This window comes from Silurus meridionalis, chromosome 15 (genome assembly GCF_014805685.1).
Source record: "Silurus meridionalis isolate SWU-2019-XX chromosome 15, ASM1480568v1, whole genome shotgun sequence".
Taxonomy (NCBI): Eukaryota; Metazoa; Chordata; class Actinopteri; order Siluriformes; family Siluridae; genus Silurus; species Silurus meridionalis.
This window is the reverse complement of record NC_060898.1, coordinates 17,551,166-17,568,764: the sequence shown is the minus strand read 5'-3', so window position 1 is coordinate 17,568,764 and position 17,599 is coordinate 17,551,166. Positions and strand designations below refer to the sequence as shown.

At 34.9% G+C, this 17,599-nt stretch overlaps 2 protein-coding genes across 3 annotated transcripts; both read left to right on the top strand.

Annotated features, from left to right (window-relative positions):
* The first annotated feature begins 107 nt into the window (after nucleotides 1–107).
* Nucleotides 108–7,640, top strand: LOC124397908 (cilia- and flagella-associated protein 58-like). Its single transcript, XM_046867785.1, has 15 exons — nucleotides 108–357; nucleotides 548–618; nucleotides 1,051–1,188; nucleotides 1,671–1,751; nucleotides 2,237–2,398; nucleotides 2,916–3,047; nucleotides 3,829–3,969; nucleotides 4,458–4,550; nucleotides 5,029–5,121; nucleotides 5,295–5,456; nucleotides 5,587–5,679; nucleotides 6,328–6,417; nucleotides 7,060–7,212; nucleotides 7,413–7,502; nucleotides 7,604–7,640. The coding sequence occupies exons 1-14, from the start codon at nucleotides 195–197 to the stop codon at nucleotides 7,497–7,499; spliced, it is 1,659 nt and encodes a 552-aa protein (XP_046723741.1). The 5' UTR covers nucleotides 108–194; the 3' UTR covers nucleotides 7,500–7,502; nucleotides 7,604–7,640.
* Nucleotides 7,641–11,079: 3,439 nt separating this feature from the next.
* On the top strand, nucleotides 11,080–17,599 carry LOC124398099 (cingulin-like protein 1). 2 transcript variants are annotated; one of them, XM_046868118.1, is made up of 13 exons: nucleotides 11,080–11,279; nucleotides 11,531–11,601; nucleotides 12,392–12,547; nucleotides 13,014–13,154; nucleotides 13,323–13,415; nucleotides 14,877–14,960; nucleotides 15,095–15,256; nucleotides 15,370–15,462; nucleotides 15,566–15,652; nucleotides 16,147–16,299; nucleotides 16,503–16,595; nucleotides 16,822–16,917; nucleotides 17,047–17,599. In XM_046868118.1, the coding sequence occupies exons 1-13, from the start codon at nucleotides 11,114–11,116 to the stop codon at nucleotides 17,110–17,112; spliced, it is 1,461 nt and encodes a 486-aa protein (XP_046724074.1). In that variant the 5' UTR covers nucleotides 11,080–11,113; the 3' UTR covers nucleotides 17,113–17,599. The 2 variants fall into 2 exon arrangements, with proteins under 2 accessions (XP_046724074.1, XP_046724075.1); XM_046868119.1 differs by having other exon boundaries at nucleotides 16,822–16,931.

The window sequence follows — 17,599 nt, the reverse complement described above, 5'->3', positions numbered from 1 at the left end:
AAACATGATAAAAAAAAAAAAAACCTACAGTATGGATCTACTGTACACAGTATGACGTCATAAGCCACTATAATATAACATAACTTTAAAGTTGTCCAGGCTTTTATATATCGTGAGGACGCAGATCTGTCATTACTTCGTGCGATTTCGCGCCGGTGAGGTGTTTATTGAGAAATCTCTGATCGACAGAGAAGATGCGGAATTTCTTTCATTTAGTTCAAGCTTGTGTGTCTGAGCTTCAGCTCCGCTCCCTGATGTGCACAGCTGTAACTGCAATCGCGGCCGCCATCATTTACTATTTAATTCGAAAAGATGGGGAAACAGATGCAGACCCAGGGAAAGCATCTGCCAGCGAAGGTTGCCTATTTCTCATTTTTTCCTGGTTTCTCAGTCCCTGTGTTTAGTTATTCAGTAGATTTTTCTACTAGAGCAGAGTGGCCCTGTTACTCACACATGCACAGTTATCTGAGAAAAATAGTAAAAATATTGCTTGATTGACTTTTTATCGAGATTCTGATTATTAGGTTGTATTTCTTTCTGTATTTAGACTCTAGCTCACCATGTGGCGTTCCTCAGGACCAGGACATGGTACCTGCTGCTTCCTGTTTTGCTGCTGAGGTTAAAATCAACACCTTATAAATCTACAATTATTCAGTACATCTTACTAATATCAATGTATTTAAACATGCTTAGCTGTTATGACATGCTAATATCAGTGCTAAAACAAATAAAAACAATTATTGATTTATGGCTTAAATTTAAGCAGTTACTGCCAACTATATGAAAATATTTTATTAAACTAAAATATATTAAAATTCCAATTAAAACTAGGCAATAGTGCAGTACGTTTTTGGCTGTATGGCCTCATAGATATAGCAGAGAGAGCTAAACAAATGAATGAGCATATGATCTTTTATTTTATTTTATTTTATTTTTTAACAAAACACATCGGTTTATACATTTTTTTATTCAGGCATGAGTCGTTTTTTTAAGCATCTGGATGTGTGTGAAAGTGAATTAAGCTAAATAGGCTAGGTATTGACCTTTCAGATGGATCAGAATGAAGCTGATAAATATCAGGAAGCTCAGCTGGAGAATGAGAAACTGTGGAAGTATGTGGAGACACTCAGGGACACCATTCACTACATGAAGATCCTGATACATGAGACTCAAAACAAGCATAACCAGGTAATAAATATAAATATATATATATATATATATATATGTCTGCTTTGGTTTAAGCATATGAGCATTTACACAAGCCATTTTGCTCGTCATAAAAAATCCCATAATTTAGGAAAACATTTGTATCCAACTGATGCACCTGACTGTTTTATTGATAAGAAGCATAACTAATTGAAACCTGAACTGATCCATTTTCATAAATTGTAATGGGTTTATATTTTATAAACATGTTAACCCAACATAAATCCGTAAATGAAGACAAATGAGAACAGTTATCCAATTAAGAATATTACGTTAGAAGCGTTAAAATCGTAAAAGTTGTTTCTGATCATGTTTTTAATCCATGATAAATTTAAATTCATCAGAATTCTAATTGTGTAGTCTTTATTATTTAGATTTTTTTATTGAATGGATGTGAACCATTAGAGATGTGAACACAAAGCACTTACGCTCAAACCTAATTTTTCCCCACGCCTGTGTTTCAGGAGCGAGAAAGAGATCAGAAGGCTCACAATACCCTCCAGCTCATGCATGAAGAGATGACAAAGAAAATTAAACAACTCTCTGTAAGCTTTTCTTCTCATTAAGAAATGATTTCTAGAGAAAATTATATGTCAGTTTTGGGTCAGAGAAATAAGTGGATAACCTCTAGATATTGAAAACATTGAAATATTTTCAAGCAAAAACCTGCATGTTTAGAAGCCATGCCTCCAGCTTTAATATTTTCTCTTCATACACATTTTTCTAGCCATAAATAATGACAATAAGAAAACATCTTTCACATCCTGCTATTGTTCTCCTTCAGTGTGCTGCTTTTACACCTGCAAATTACCAGAAACTTGACTATGGAATTCAGTGAAAAAATGGACACTGACTAATACGAAGCTTTGGCTAATGTAAAATATATGTGTGTGTGTCCTTGATAGCTCACATGTAAGGAAAACGTAGTCTTTAGTTCTCATTCTGATAAGGGATTATCCAGTATTCTCAACATATCCGAATGTCTGTCGAAGTAAATGAAGTCCACAAATGTTGATTGTTGATATTTTAGAGCTCTTTGGATCAAGTGGAAGAGCAACATGAGAAGGCTTTGAAGTCCTTTGATCTCCTGCATTTAGAGATGTCCAGCCTGATGAAGGATGTGGAGATACTGAAAGGCAGAATTCAGGACATGGAAAGCCAGATCTGTAAGACAAAGAAGAAGCAAGATGAGGTAATGAACATGATCATTAAAGAGTTTTTATTTATTATTATTTTTTTTTTTACAATAGTTTAACATAATTTTAACATTTTAGCTTTAGTGCTAACAAGAAAAATGAACTTTATTTTAATTGTAATGTATATTTTGCTCAAGGTTATTTACTAACATGAGCCTTCGAGTTTGTATTTATTACAAACATTTAAGTAGTTATGGCCATCTATATACCCTAGAAGGTTGTTAGTAGCTAAATTAAAGCTAACAGGCCTTTTTTCTGGATTTAAATCTGATTAAAACTCATAAATCTTATTAAAACTATGCTTCAGTTTTGTGCATTTTTTGGTTGTATGGCCCCATAGAGAAATCAGAGACGTCAAAACATATAAATAAGCATATGAAATAAAAAAAATTAAATCTTCAAAACATTTCAGTTTATTTTGATGAGTCACGAGTAGTCTTTAAAGCATCTGGTGGGTGTGGAAGTGTATAAAGTAAACTAGGATAAGTTATTTTGATCTTTCATATATCTAAGGTTGAAGATGATCTGAAATATCAAGAGGCTCAGCTGGAGATTGAGAACCTGAAGAAGTATGTGGAGACACTTAGAGGCACCATTCAGGACATGCAGATCTTTATGTACGAGACTCAAAACAAGCATAACCAGGTAATGAATATGTGAGCGTTTATAAATATAATCATTGCATTATTTATATGTGCATTGACACATGCTATTTTGCTAGTTATAAAAAAAATCACATAATTTAGAAAAAACATTTGCATCCTACTGATGTATATGAGTGTGTGTAAATATATTCATAAGAAGGGAAATTAACAAAAACCTGGATCCATTCTAATCAGTTCATTTCATGCACATTGTATTTTTCATAAATAATAACAGTAAGACAACATTAAGGCAGGTGTCTGCTATAACGTCTGCTTAATAGTGAACAGCTCTTCAATTATTTTTATGACAAAAAAAAAATGCTGTCCCCCACAGTGTTCTTATTTTTATGTGACAGGGGCTTATGAATGTGTGTGAGTGTGTGTGTGTGTGTGTGTGTGTGTGTGTGTGTGTGTGTGTGTGTGTGTGTGTGTGTATGTGTGTGTGTTTTGATTGCTCACATGTTGGGTAAATTTAGTCTTTAGTCCTGATTCTGATAAGTGATTATTCAGCATTTGAAAAATGTCAATGCATGTAGGATTAAATGAAGTCAACAAATGCAAATCTAATTAAAAAATGAATTTTTGTCATATGTTTTTGGCTCTCTATCCCCATAGATAGAGCACAGGGAGCTAAACATATGACTGAGTACAGAATCTTTTTTTTTTTTTTTTTTTACCAAAACCCTCCAGTTTATTGTGATAATACATGAGTAGATTTTTAAAGCATTTGGATGTGTGTGGAAGTTGATAAAGCTAACTACAATAGTTTATTGACCTTTCAGATATCTAAGAATGAACCTCAGTTGAAATATCAGGAACCTCAGGTGGAAAATGAAAACCTGAAGAAGTATGTGGAGACACTTAGAGGCACTATTCAGGACATGCAGATCCTCATGTATGACACTGAAAACAAGCATAACCAGGTAATAAATATATGAGCATTTATAAATATAAGCATTGCATTATTTATATGAGCATTTACACAAGCCATTTGCTAGTCATAAAATTTCATCATTTATGAAAAACAAGTGCATCCTACCGATGCACCTGACTGTGTGTAAACATATTCATTAGAATGAATAGATTTATACTTTTGCTAAAGTGTTAAGCTGTCAAATTCAAATACAATTGTGCAGTTTATGTTCACGTTCAAATTAAATGTATATTTGATTCAATTAATATGTAAGAAGGCCAAAATAATTCCATAATTGAAGACAAATGAGAGTCATCTAATTAAGAATAGTGTTTTAAAAGCAGCACACACTCAGGTGGTGTATAAGTTAGTTCATGATGACTTAAAAATTTGAATTGTGAAGTCTTTATTCTATTTCTTTTTTTTCTAAATGGAAGTGAACCATTAAACATAAAGCACTCAAGTTTAAACCTTTTTTCCCCCATGTTTGTGTTTCAGGAGCAAGAGAGAGAACAGAAGGCCCACAAAGCTCTCCAGCTCAAGCATGAAGAGACGATAAAGAAGCTACAACACTGTGAAGAGTTACTCTCTGTAAGCATCTCATGATTGCTGGAGAAATTTGTGTCAGTTATGGGTCAGAGAAATAAGTGTATAACGTATGGATATTAAAAGCAATAATAATTTTAAGCAATAACCTGCATGTTTAAAAGCAATGCCCCCAGTTTTAATATTTTCTTTTCATATAGATTTTTATGCCCAAAAATAATCACAGTAAGAAAGCTTTAAAGCAAGAATCTGGTATAACGGCTGTGTAATAATGAACAGCTCTTCAATTATTTTCATTACCAAAAAAACATGTAGCTCCTCCTCAGTGTTCTCATTATCTATTGGCTCATGTGACGGAGGCTTATGAATACACATGCCTGAGTTCTTCTAAACTTAACTGCTACCAATAGTGCATCTTTCACATCCTATACCATTGCTCCTCTTCAGTGTGCTGTCTTTTCCATCTGCAAATTATATTTGATGTAACCATTGAACCTTATATTCCCCCATGGCTGTGTTTTAGGAGTGTGAGAGAGAGCGAGTGGCTTACCAAAACCTGACTATGAAGTTCAGTAATTCAAAGGAGTCTCTGACTGACATCAAGGCTTTAATTAAGGTAAACTTTGTGCTAATGTTCGATACGTGTGTGTGTGTGTGTCGGTGCCTGTGTTTGCGTGTGTCTTTGATTGCTCACTTTTTAAAGAAATTCAGTCCTTATCCCTGATTCTTTTGAGTCAGCATTTAAAATATTTATGAACGTGTAAAAAAAAATGATTGTTAATGTTTTAGATCTCTTTGGGTCAAGTGTTGGAGAAACATCAGAAGGCTATGGAATCTTTTAACAACCTGCAGTTTGAGGAGTCCAGCCTGATGAAGGATGTGGACCTACTTAAAGGCACAGTTCAGGACATGGGGAGCCTGATCAATGAGACACAGAAGGAGCAAGATGAGGTAATAAACATGATCATTAACTCCAAAAAACATTTCCGTTGCAAATTATATAGAATAATGGGCCTCATTTATCAATTCTTTTAAAATGTATATTTTAATAATATTTTCTTCTCTTGTTCCTGTGTTGTAGGAGTATGAGCGAGTGTTTCAGGCTTACAGCAACCTCCTCTTAGAGCAACAACAGATGAAGAAGAGTTTAAGTTCTTGCGAAAGTTTACTAAAAGTACATTTTTCTTTTCACTAAACCAAGATGATTGTAGTAATACTATCATAAAATCACTGACCAAAATGACCAAATATACTGTCACAAACCCTTTTAGTTTAATTGGCTAACAGATGCTTGACATCTCTCATAGTGCTGCAGTCAAAAATCTGTTTGTCATAGTTAGGAAGCATAATGAAAAAATTCTAACATGATAATAAACAAGCCAACATTGTAGGAGTGTAAGAACACTTAATGCTGCTGAGGTGTGATACGGGTGAGGCTGGCACAGGTTTCATGGTATGGGTAGGTTTAATTAGTTAGGGCTAGCAGTGTAATTTTAGAAGCAATTAAAGCAAATGTAGATCCCACAGTGTTTTTGTTTGTGCCAAGTTTTACATATGGTGCTGTTTTCTTAATGAAGGCTTTCCTAAAATTATATTCTGTTCGTAAAATAAGAAATATCCCAATATATTACCTTGCTTACAGTATCGCAATGTATTGCAAAATATCATATCACAACCCCTGTATTGTGATATGTATTATATTGCCAGATTCTTGCAGATACAAAGCCCTACAAAATTGTGAATTTGTTAACATTACATCATTTGAGTTGAAGTGAGTTGAAATTGCAGATATACATTTTTAAATCTCTTTTGCCTCTTTTAGGAATGTAAGACCGAACACAGGCCTCACTATTTCCTCAGAATTGAACACAATAGAATGAAGACTCTGGATCAAACTGAGGAGTTAATGAAGGTAATCTTTTCTTCTCTACAAACAACTGCTATTGTGAACTAATGTGTGTGTGTGTGTGTGTGTGTGTGTGTGTGTGTGTGTGTGTTGTATATGATATAAAACATTGTACTCAAGATAAATCATGTCAGATCTTTTCCAACTTTATAGCATATGTAATATAGCAACCAACACATTCAAAATTAAAATATGTTACAAGTTATGTGCAGTCCTTTAGTGTAAGAGTCTACCAAATTCTTGAGATAGCAATTTTATTTGATTCCATTTCAGTCAAGTAGGCTTTATTGTTGTTCCAACCATATACAGTGAAGTGAAGTACACAGTGAAACGCTATAATGTACCCCCATGGTTTCCTTCCATGGCCTATGGTTTATTTGATTTTAAATAGAGCCCTAGTCTCAGCTAAAAGAATCCTGCCTTTAACAATGTGACATAAACTGTAATAAGTTTGTCACATAAAATGTCAAATCTACATTTAACCAGAGTATAGTTTATTTATATAGTATAGTATATTTTCTATACCCACTGTATACCTGATTACTTAGGTTTGGGATATATAATGGTTGTTTGGGAGTGTGGGCAGGGTAGTGAAACTGTCTGAATGTGTGTGCGGAAGTAAATAAAGCTTGGATGTTGAACTTTTAGGTAGCTTTGGCTGAAGTTATGGGGAAACATCGAAAGGCTGTTAAGTCGGTTGCTCAGCTGGGGTGCAGCCTGACAGACAAGACAGAGTCACTGCAGGAGAAGGTGCAGAAAATGGAAAGTCTGATCGCTGAGTCTCAGAAGAAGCATGACGAGGTAATGAATATTATCTGAAAAGGCTTTGAATTAAGCAGTTCCTTTTAATAATTACTAAGGACTTTTTATGTTCATGCTGTGTGATGACTATGACTAAAAGATTATGTGAACAAAATGAAAAATGTATTTCAGACATTTTAATTGAATAGAATATTTCGAGGATATAAAAATTGAGTGCTTGAGTTTGGATTTTGTTTTAGGAGTTTGATCAAGAACAGGAAGCTCATAACATCGTTCAGTCCGTGGTAGAAAAGTTGGAGAAGTTACACCATTGCGAAGAGTTATAAATGGTAGGATTTAAAACTTGAATATTTGTGTAAGCAAAAATCATTCATATTTGGAAGCAGTGTTTGTTTTATCTTCTTCTTCTTCTTTTGGCTTCTCTAATTAGGGGTTGCCACAGCAGATCATCCGTCTCCATACCCCCCTGTCCTCTACATCTGCCTCTTTCAAACCAACTTCCTGCATGTTTTCCCTCACCACATCGATAAAGCTTCTCCTTGGCCTTCCTCTTTTCCTCCTTCCTAGCAGCTCCATCCTCAGCATTCTCCTACCGATATACCCTATGTCCCTCCTCTGCACACGTCCAAAGCATCTCAATCGCTTCTTCCTCACCTTGTCTCCAAAACGTCCTACATGCGCTGTCCCTCTAAAAAACTTATTTCTAATGCTGTCCATCCATGTTAATCCCAATAAAAATTTTAACTGCTACCTCCAGCTCCACCTCCTGTCTTTTACTAAATGCCACTGTCTCTAAACCATACGACATAGAAGGTCTCACCACAGTCCTATAAACTTTACTTATAAACTCTATGTGTTTCCTACATCACATATTTAAATATGCAGCAAGCATTCAAACTTGAACCTCTTTTATCCCATGGCTGTGTTTCAGAACTGTGTGTGATATTAAGAGGACAATAATCTAATGGGAGATACTGTCTAGAACATGGAAAGTCTGATATATGAGATTCAGAGGAAGCATTAAACAGTGAATATATTTAGCAAGAAAAGGCTTGAATTGAGCAGTTCTTTTACAAATAATGTGAGGACCAATTATGTTCATGCTGCATGATGATGTACCATGAAATCTGTATTTTTTACAGAAAGATGGCATAAACATTTGATCTGTTGAAACAGGCAGAATTTGATCCTCATCCAATGTGAAGATAACAAGCAAATTTTAACACCAAGAAATAAACGCAGGATGTGGCAATCATACAGTGTCTTTTTCTGCTGAGATTTGTATTACCTAATTTATATAAACTAAACATTCAGAATCCTAATAAACCAAGAGGTCTTTATGCACCTTACTTTTTCTTTTGACAAACATTTAACAGTTCTTTGTTGCCTTAAGTAATGTGTGTTTCTATGCATTACTTTTATGATTGCACAGTCATTAAACAACTTCTTTTAAAGAGGGCATTGTACTGAAAATACATATCAAGTTTCATGATCGGTAGATACTGTACATTACTGAGGTACCTTCACATTTATAGAAAAAAAAACAATCAATTACTTATGTTCAGAAAGGTGGGTTTTGGGTAAGACGTAGCAAAAGAAAAATTATTTTAAAAAGCAAAAGTTATATAAAGGCAGTTTAGCATGTTTTTGTAAACTATGACCAGTAAATGGCTGATTGTTAATATACAGCCTCAATTTCTTTTTGGTATCGTTGCTGTCAGGTTAGTGACCAAACCATTTGGTGTTTTCAAAACACTCCCCGAAACAACATTCTCTGATAAATCTGTGTGCCAAAATCTGAGATTATTTACAAATCTGTGTCATAGACTGTACTGACCTTGACCCAGGAAAGTCTGGCTTTTAAAATGTGGACATGTTTTAAAACTTATAATCATAAGCATTCTTCCAGATTAGACCAAAATCTGACCCTATGATTGCGCTAGAGCAGAGGCAGCAACTGGCACAAATTTGGTCAGAAAGTTCTTTAGACTCTTTCCAGCCATTGTCCCAAATTTCACAATCTTTTACCAGGCAGATCCATGGGCTGCCATAGTGATACTGGAAGAAAAAGAAAAGGTACAATGTCTATTCAAGCTCAGCTCCTTTATTACACAAAATAATAGAAACAATCAATAGTTTTTAGCACTTAGCTATCGAGGATGTAAACTACCAGTGTATTTCTAAATCTGGCTCCTGGCCAACATGAAGGAAAGGATAGGAAAACTAAACAAACCAAAACACTAAAACCAAAACACTCAGCATGCACTGTATTGTCAAACTGCAAAAGATTGCAGACACCTGGTCATAAGTATTGTATGTTTTGATCATTCCACATTTAGTCCCAATTTAATTATGATTCCTTTCACTCTTCTGGGAAGATGTTATACTAGATTTTGGAGTGTGCTTGTGTACATTTGTGTTCATCAGCCGCAAAAGTGAGGTTACTGATGTAGGGTGAGGAGCTCTGTGGTGCATCCAGCATTCCAATTCATCCCGGAGGTGTTCAGTAGGTTTGAGATCAGAGCTCTGTAGCAGGCCACTCAGGATCTTCCTCTCCAAACCATGTAAACCATATCATCATGGAGCTCGCTTTTTTGAAAAGAGGCAATGCCATGATGGAACAGGTTTGGGTTTCCAAGTTCAAGTGAAACATGTAATTGTATTATACCGCATCCAAAGACATAGTATACAATTGTGTGCCTTCAGCTTTGTGGTAACAGTTTCTAGAAGACTCACATATGGCAGGAAAGATCAGGTATCAGGGGCCCTGACTATACACGATGTTAGTGACAGGCAAAAATAAACAGAAATAATGCTATAAAAACAGTTTAATAAACAATACAGTAAACGCAACTTAACAAGAACTATATAGTAGTATTTGAATCTCTAAACAAGTAAATTGTATAAATGTAAAAAACAGATAGTTATGTAGAAATTAAGGCAAAAAAAACCCCAGCCATTATAATGAATATTATAAGGTTAAAAAAAATAAATTGTACATATACATAACGATCACATTTAGGCTGTGGCAAGCATCATTTTTGGGGCCTGATCAGCCAGACTCGCAGTGGCATTACTGCGGCTGCTGTAAATTTTTATTGGTGTTGTAGGTTTCTACTTTGACCTGCGGCCGTCATTGCTTGTGAATAGCTTAAGGGCATGGTTTTCAAGATGTCCACTTAGTTTTGTGTCAGTTTTTAAACTTGTTGCTGAGATTCAGCCTTACTTCCTGTTTGGCAGTGTCACTGTCAGAATCATCTGATCATGTGACAGTACGGCAACATACAACATAGACTCTGTAATTGAACTGTATTTATTTTTTGGTTATCAGATAAGTAAAAATGGGGGGGGTATTAGGAAATGTATAATTATAATGTACACTGTGTAGAAAATGTTAATTAGTGAATTAGAGATTTAAAAATTGTTTCCAATTCTGTTACTGAAAGGCCCACATTAATGAAAATATACAAAAGAGTGCTGTCCAAATAACCAAAATGGTTAATGAAATTTGATTGGGCTAGTAATTAGTTTCCTTCCCATATAGAGATTTAACACAATTATGTAAATGAGAGCATTAGAGTTTCCGAGGATCAGTGATACTGACTGGATTATAGATTGGATTGTGTTCTGAAGTTCTGGCTGTTTTAGAAGGAACATTTTGGCCCAAATTATATCAGTCATAAATCAAAGATTTTAGTTACTTTGTGAAAGATTATTATTATAAATAATAAAAAACCTAAAATATAACAGTGATGCATCATTGATAGAAATTAATTTGTGTAACTGCACATTGCTGACGTGTATGCGAGATCGTAGTTGGCGCCCCTCCCCCTTTTGCGTCATTAGCAACTATGACGCCACAAAGAATATGACGTAGTCCAGGCGCTTATATAGAGTGTAAAGGACGTTTATAGTGAAAGATTGTTTCTGATCGATAACCATGCGGATGTTCTTTGATTTAGTTCATGGTTGGGTATTGGCCCTTCCGCTGCGCTCCCTGCTGTACACAGCTGGATATGCAGCCACGACCGCTACCGTTTTCTATTTTGTTCGTAAAGTTGGAAAGATAACTGATGCAGACCCAGAGGAAGCATCTGCCATCGAAGGTAACCTATTTTTTTTTTTAATTTATCCCTGGTTTCCCAGTCCTGGTGTAAACTATTCTTCGCTAAATTTAATTATTATTCTATCAGTAAATTCTCCTTAGTCCTAGAAAACTTATTTACGCAGCATAGAGATGCACTGTGAGATCACGCTCATATTTTATAGTGTGAAATTAAATCTGGATGAAATAGCAAAACTGATTACAATTTTATCCAGATTCTGATAATTAGGTGGTATTTCTATTTGCATTTAGACTCCGGCTCACCCTCCGAGGTTCCTCAGGACCAGGCCATGCTACCTGCTGCTCCGTGTTTTACTGCTGAGGTTACTATCAACATCCTTATTTTCTTCTAAATCTACATTTATACAGTAGATTTACAGTTTTTTACTGATAGAAAATATTATTTTTGAATGTTAGCGTTTACATGCTTAGCTGTTTTGACATGCTAATATCAGTCTAACGTCAAAAACAATGATTGATTTGTTGTGTTTTATCCTGTATAGTTTGTTTACAAACATGAGCCTTTATTACTTACATTTAAGTAGTTACTGCCAATTATATAACCTAAAAGATTATTGGTAGATAAATGAAAGCTAACAGGTCTTATTTTCTGAATTACACTTTATTATTATTATTATTATTATTATTAAAACTAGGCTTCAGTGTGGTATGTTTTTGGCTTTATAGACCCATAGATAGAGCAGAGAGCTAAACAAATGAATTAACATATGAATGATTTTGTCCTTTTGTTACTCAAAACGCTATATATTAGCTTTTTAAAGTACCTGTATGTGTGGAAGAAAATAAAGCTAATTAGGATAGGTTAGAAGCAGGACACACTCAGGTGTTGTATACACCTGCCTGAGTTCAATACAACTTCTGTGTTCGGTATTTTTAGAGAGGGAGGGAATCAGTGTCTTAACAAAACCGGACGATGGAGTTTTGCTAATATAAAATGTGTGTGTCTGTGTGTGTGTCTGTGTCTTTGATTGCTAACATGTTGGAGAAACATTCAAGATGTTTCAATCATTCTGATGTGTGATTAGTCAACAGTTTATAAATGCCTGAATGTGTGTAGAAGTTTTCAACAAGCTTTGATTGTTTACATTTCAGAGCACTTTGGTTAACGCCGGAGAGAAACTTGAGATGGTTATGGAGTCTCACCTGCATTTTGAGATGACCAGCCTGTTGAAGGATGTGGAGATACTGAAAGGCAAATTTCAGGACATGGGAAGCCAGACCTGTGAGACACAGAAGAAGCAAGACGAGGTAATGAACATGAATATTAACTGCACTGAGCATTTCCTTTTAAAACAATTGTCTTTTTTTGTAAGTCTTTTTTTTATACAGTCCATTTACCATTTACAGTCTTAGCTTTCAATCTTTTAATGCTTGTTTTAATTTTGTAACATTAGTGCTAAAGAAAAAAAACTAAAATCTTTTTGACTGTATAGTTTGCCTGAGGTATTGCATAAATCTAAGTAGTTGCTGGCAAATACATTGACTAGAGCCTTTTTAATAAATAAATAAAAGATTACATGCCTTATTTCTGGATTAAACTGATTTAAACTCATAATTTAGAATAAAACTAAGCGCCAGTGTCCTATGTATTTGGCTGTATGGCCTCATAGATACATTTCAGTTTATTCTGATAAGTCATGAGTATTTTTTTAAAAGCATTTGGATGTGTGTGGAAGTAAATAAAGCTAACTAGGATTGATTATTGATCTTTCAGATATCCAAGAATGAAGCCGAGTTGAAATATCAGGAGGCTCAGCTGGAGATTGAGAACTTGAAGAAGTATGTGGAGACACTTAGAGGCACCATTCAGGACATGCAGATCCTCATATATAAGACTCAACTCAACCATAACCAGGTAATAAATATAAGTGAGCATATATAAACATAAACATTGGTTTAATCACAATTCGAACTGTGTAGTCTCTTTTCATTTCCTTTTTACTGAATGGAAGTTAACCGTTGCAGCTGTGAACATAAAGCACTCAAGTTCAAACCTCTTTTTTTGTGTGTGTCTGTGTTTCAGGAGAGAGAGAGAGATCATAAGGCTCATGACTCCCTTCAGCTCAAGCATGAAAAGACGATGAAGAAGCTGAAACACTGTCAAGAGTTACTTTCGGTAAGCATTTCTTCTCATTAAGCCATGATTGCTGGGTCAGAGAAATGAGTGGTTAACCACGGGTTATTGAAAAAACATTGATATACATCCCCAATTCCAAAGAAAATTGGGATATTGTGCATAATGAAAAAACAAACAAAATGATTTGCAAATCTCATAAATCCATATTTTATTCACAGTAAAACAACATAACATATTTGAACTGACTATATATATATATATATATATATATATATATATATATATATATATATATAAAAAGAAAAATAAATGTCATTTTGAATTTTATAGCTGCAACAGACTTTTGTTTGTATACATCCGGGGACTGAGGGGACCAGTTGCAGAAGTTTAGAGAGATGATATTGTCCCTTATTTGTCTGATACTCAATTCTAGCTGCTCAACAGTTCTGGAACTCCTTTGTTGTATTTTTCATTTTATGATGTGCCACATTTTTTTTTGATTGTGAAAGGTCTAGACTGCAGGCAGGCCAGTACACTATCTGGAATCTTCTACTAGGGAGTCATGCTATTGTAATAGATGCAGTTATCATTGTTTTGCTCAATTATGCAAGGCCTTTCCTGAAAAATATATTTTCTGAATGAATGATAAACCTGTATATACTATTTAGCATGGTATATATCAGCAGTCAATAAAAAAAGCAGCCTGAAGGCCGAAGATAATAGGCATTCAATATTGATTTTGTCTCTTGTCTCTTATGAACATTCTGAGAGAATCTTCCTTTTTAAGATACACTAATTATACCCAATCATCTTACTGACCTGTCAATTAACCTAATTAATTGCAAAATGTTTCTCCAACTGTTTAATTTTAACACTTTTTGAGCTGTGTGGCAGACATCAAATTCAAAATTACATTATTTCCTCTTAAAATGGTACTGTTACATTCAATGGTACATGTAATGTTTTAATAGTGTTTTAATAGTGTAAGTGTTAATAGAATATGGGTTTATGAGATTTGGAAATCATTGCATTCTGTTTTTATTTATATTTTACACATTGTCCAAAGTTTTTGGATTTGGGGTTTCTATTTTGAAGCAAAAAACTGCATGTTTAGAAGCACTGCCCACAGTTTTAGTATTTTCTTTTTGTACACCTTTTTTATTTCCATAAATAATAACAGTAAGAAACCATTATGGCAAGATTCTGTTACAACAGCTGTTCAAAAAATAAACAGCTCTTCACCAAAAAAGACAAAAAAAACAGTCCCCACTCAGGGTTCTTATTTTCTACTTGCTCGTGTGATGGAAGCTTATAAAACACATGTCTCATTTCACCCACATTTTCTGCAGGTGGCTAAAGTAACTGCTACCAAAAGTGCATTTTTCACATCCTGTCATCGTTCCACTTCACTGTGCTGCTTTTCCACCTGCAAATTTTATTTGATGTCAAATTTAAGCACTTGTGCATGAACCTTGATTTTCCTCCATGGCTGTGTTTTAGGAGTGTGAGAGAGAGCGATTGGCTTACCGAAACCTGACGATCGACGTCAATAATACAAATGAGTCTTTGACTGACATATTAAAGGTAAAATTTTTGCTTGTGTGTGTCCTTGATCGGTAAAATTTTTTTAGTCTTTATTCTGTAGTCAGCATTTTAAAAATTTCAGAATGTGTGTATAAGTAAATGAAGCCAACAAGTTTTGATTGTTCCAATTTTAGAGTTGTTTGAAGCAAGTGTGGGAGAAACATCAGAAGCCTTTGGAGTCTTTTGATTACCTGCAGTTTGAGAATTCCAACCTGATGGAGGAGGTGGAGACACTGAAAAGCACAATTCAGGACATGGGCAGCCTGATCTATGAGACACAGAAGAAGCAAGACAAGGTAATGAACATGATCATTGACTGCACTAAGCATTTTCTAATAATGGGCCATTTTTGTACCATTTTGAAATGTATATTTAAATCAATATTGTTTCTCCTGTTCCTGTGTTGTAGGAGTATGAGCGACTGTTTCAGGCTTCAAGCACCCTCCACTTGGAGCGAGAACAGATGAAGAAGAGTTTAAATCTTTGTGAGCAGTTACTAATGGTAAGCTTTTCTTCTCACTAAACCGTGATAGTGCTGCAGTCAAAAGCCTATCGGAGAAAAAAGTTGCAGATATAAACTTTTGAACCTTTTTTTCCTCATTTAGGAATATGAGAAAGAGTGGGAGGCTCACTATAACATCAAATTTGAACACATTGGAATGAATACAACTCAAACTGAGGAGTTACTAAAGGTAATTTTCTTAACAAACCGCAACTGCTATTGTGAACTGTGTGTGTGTGTGTGTGTGTGTGTGTGTGTGTGTGTGTGTGTGTGTGTTTGCTGTGTATGATATAAAACAATGTAACAGATAAATCGTCAAATCCTTTTTTGAACTTTATAGCATATAGGTGATATGGCAACCAACAAATTAAAAATTAAAATATGCTAAGAGAATAAATACAATAACCCTGTGCACACACTACACTTACACATGGAGAAATCATCTTTTGCTTTTAATAGTGCAGTCTATATACATTAAAGTACACAGACAAACGAAACATCATACCTACATGGTCTCCCCAAATGGATTCTTTTATTTCCCAGTCCCAGTTGAAGAATCCTACCCATAGTTTTTTCTTACATTTCTCACTGTATCATGTTTACATGAAATTCACAGTTTTAACAGGAGTGTAATCTAAATGTGTTTGTCTAGAGGTAAATAAAACTTTCCTGTTGAACTTTTAGGTAGCCCTGGCTGAAGCTATGGGGAAACTTCGAAGGGCTATAAAGTCTATGGCTCTGCTGGAGTGCACTCTGATAGACAAGTCAGAGACACTGCAGGAGAAGGTGCAGAAAATGGGAAGTCTGATCTCTGAGTCTCAGGAGAAGCATTACAAGGTAATGAAAATGATCTAAAAAGGCTCTGATTTAGGCGGTTCCATTTAATATTTAGTAAGAACCTTTCATATTCTTGCTGCAGTATGACTTGGCACCACAGATTCTATGTACAAAATGAAAAATTTAGTTGTTTTTTTTAAATGAATGAATTATATTAAAGATGTAAAAGTTGAGTGATTGAGTTTGAAATTCTTTTGCATTAGGAGTTTGATCAAGAATGGCAGGCTCATAACATCCTCCAGGCTGTGGTAGAAAAATTGAAGGCGAAGTTTCACCATAGTGAAGAGTTACGGAAGGTAAGCTTTTCTTACTGTAGTGCTGTACTGTAGTTATAAAGCAAAAAATGTAAGGATTTAAAACTTGTGTAAGCAAAAATATTAATAATTGGAAGCAGCATTTATGTTTCCTACATTGCATATTCAAACAATAGTAGCAAGGAAGGAGTCCAGTGTGTCATACTGACCCATTGTGAGGTTTGAATATTCAAGCTTTAACCTCTTTTGTCTCATGGCTGTGTTTTAGAACTGTGAGCGATGTCAAAAGAACAAATATCTGATAGGAGACAATGTGCAGTACATGGAAAGTCTGCTCTATGAGAATCAGAAGCAGCATAGAATGGTAAAACCAAAAAAGAAAGAGGATTTAATTAAGTTCTTTTACAAATAATGTGACGAATTTTAATGTTCATGCTGCATGTCGGTGTGTACCACAGGCTTAATTTTAAAATCTTTATTTTTTTTTTTACAGAAAGATGATGCACACGTAAAAAGGAATACAGAATGTGACAACCATACTGTCCCTTTTTTTTGCTAAAGGACACAGCAACTGAGACTTTTTTTTTTACCTAATTTAAATACATTTGCATTCAGAATCCTGATCAGCCAAGAAGACTTTATTGCACCTTACTTTTTTTGACACCAAGAGGACTAAAACAAAAGAGATGTTTGTTGACCTTGTGAGGATACGTAGAGATCACACCCTGCTGAACATCAAGAGTTCCTTTGTGGATCTTGTGGAGAATTCCAGATTTCTTGTGTTCATCTGGCTAAACCAAGAACCAGAACAAGAACCTTACTTGGTCCCTCAACACCAGCGCCATGACGAGGAAAACACATTACCGTCTACTTTTGAGGAGGCTTAGAAATGTCCAGCTGCTACCACCCACCCTCACAACATTCTACAGATCATCGAGAGCATCCTGAGCAGCTGTGTCACTGCCTGGTTTAGCATAAATTTTGTTTGTTTGGTTTTTTTGTGCATTTCCCAGTGCTTTACAATAAAATGGTAAGATTTGTTGAGA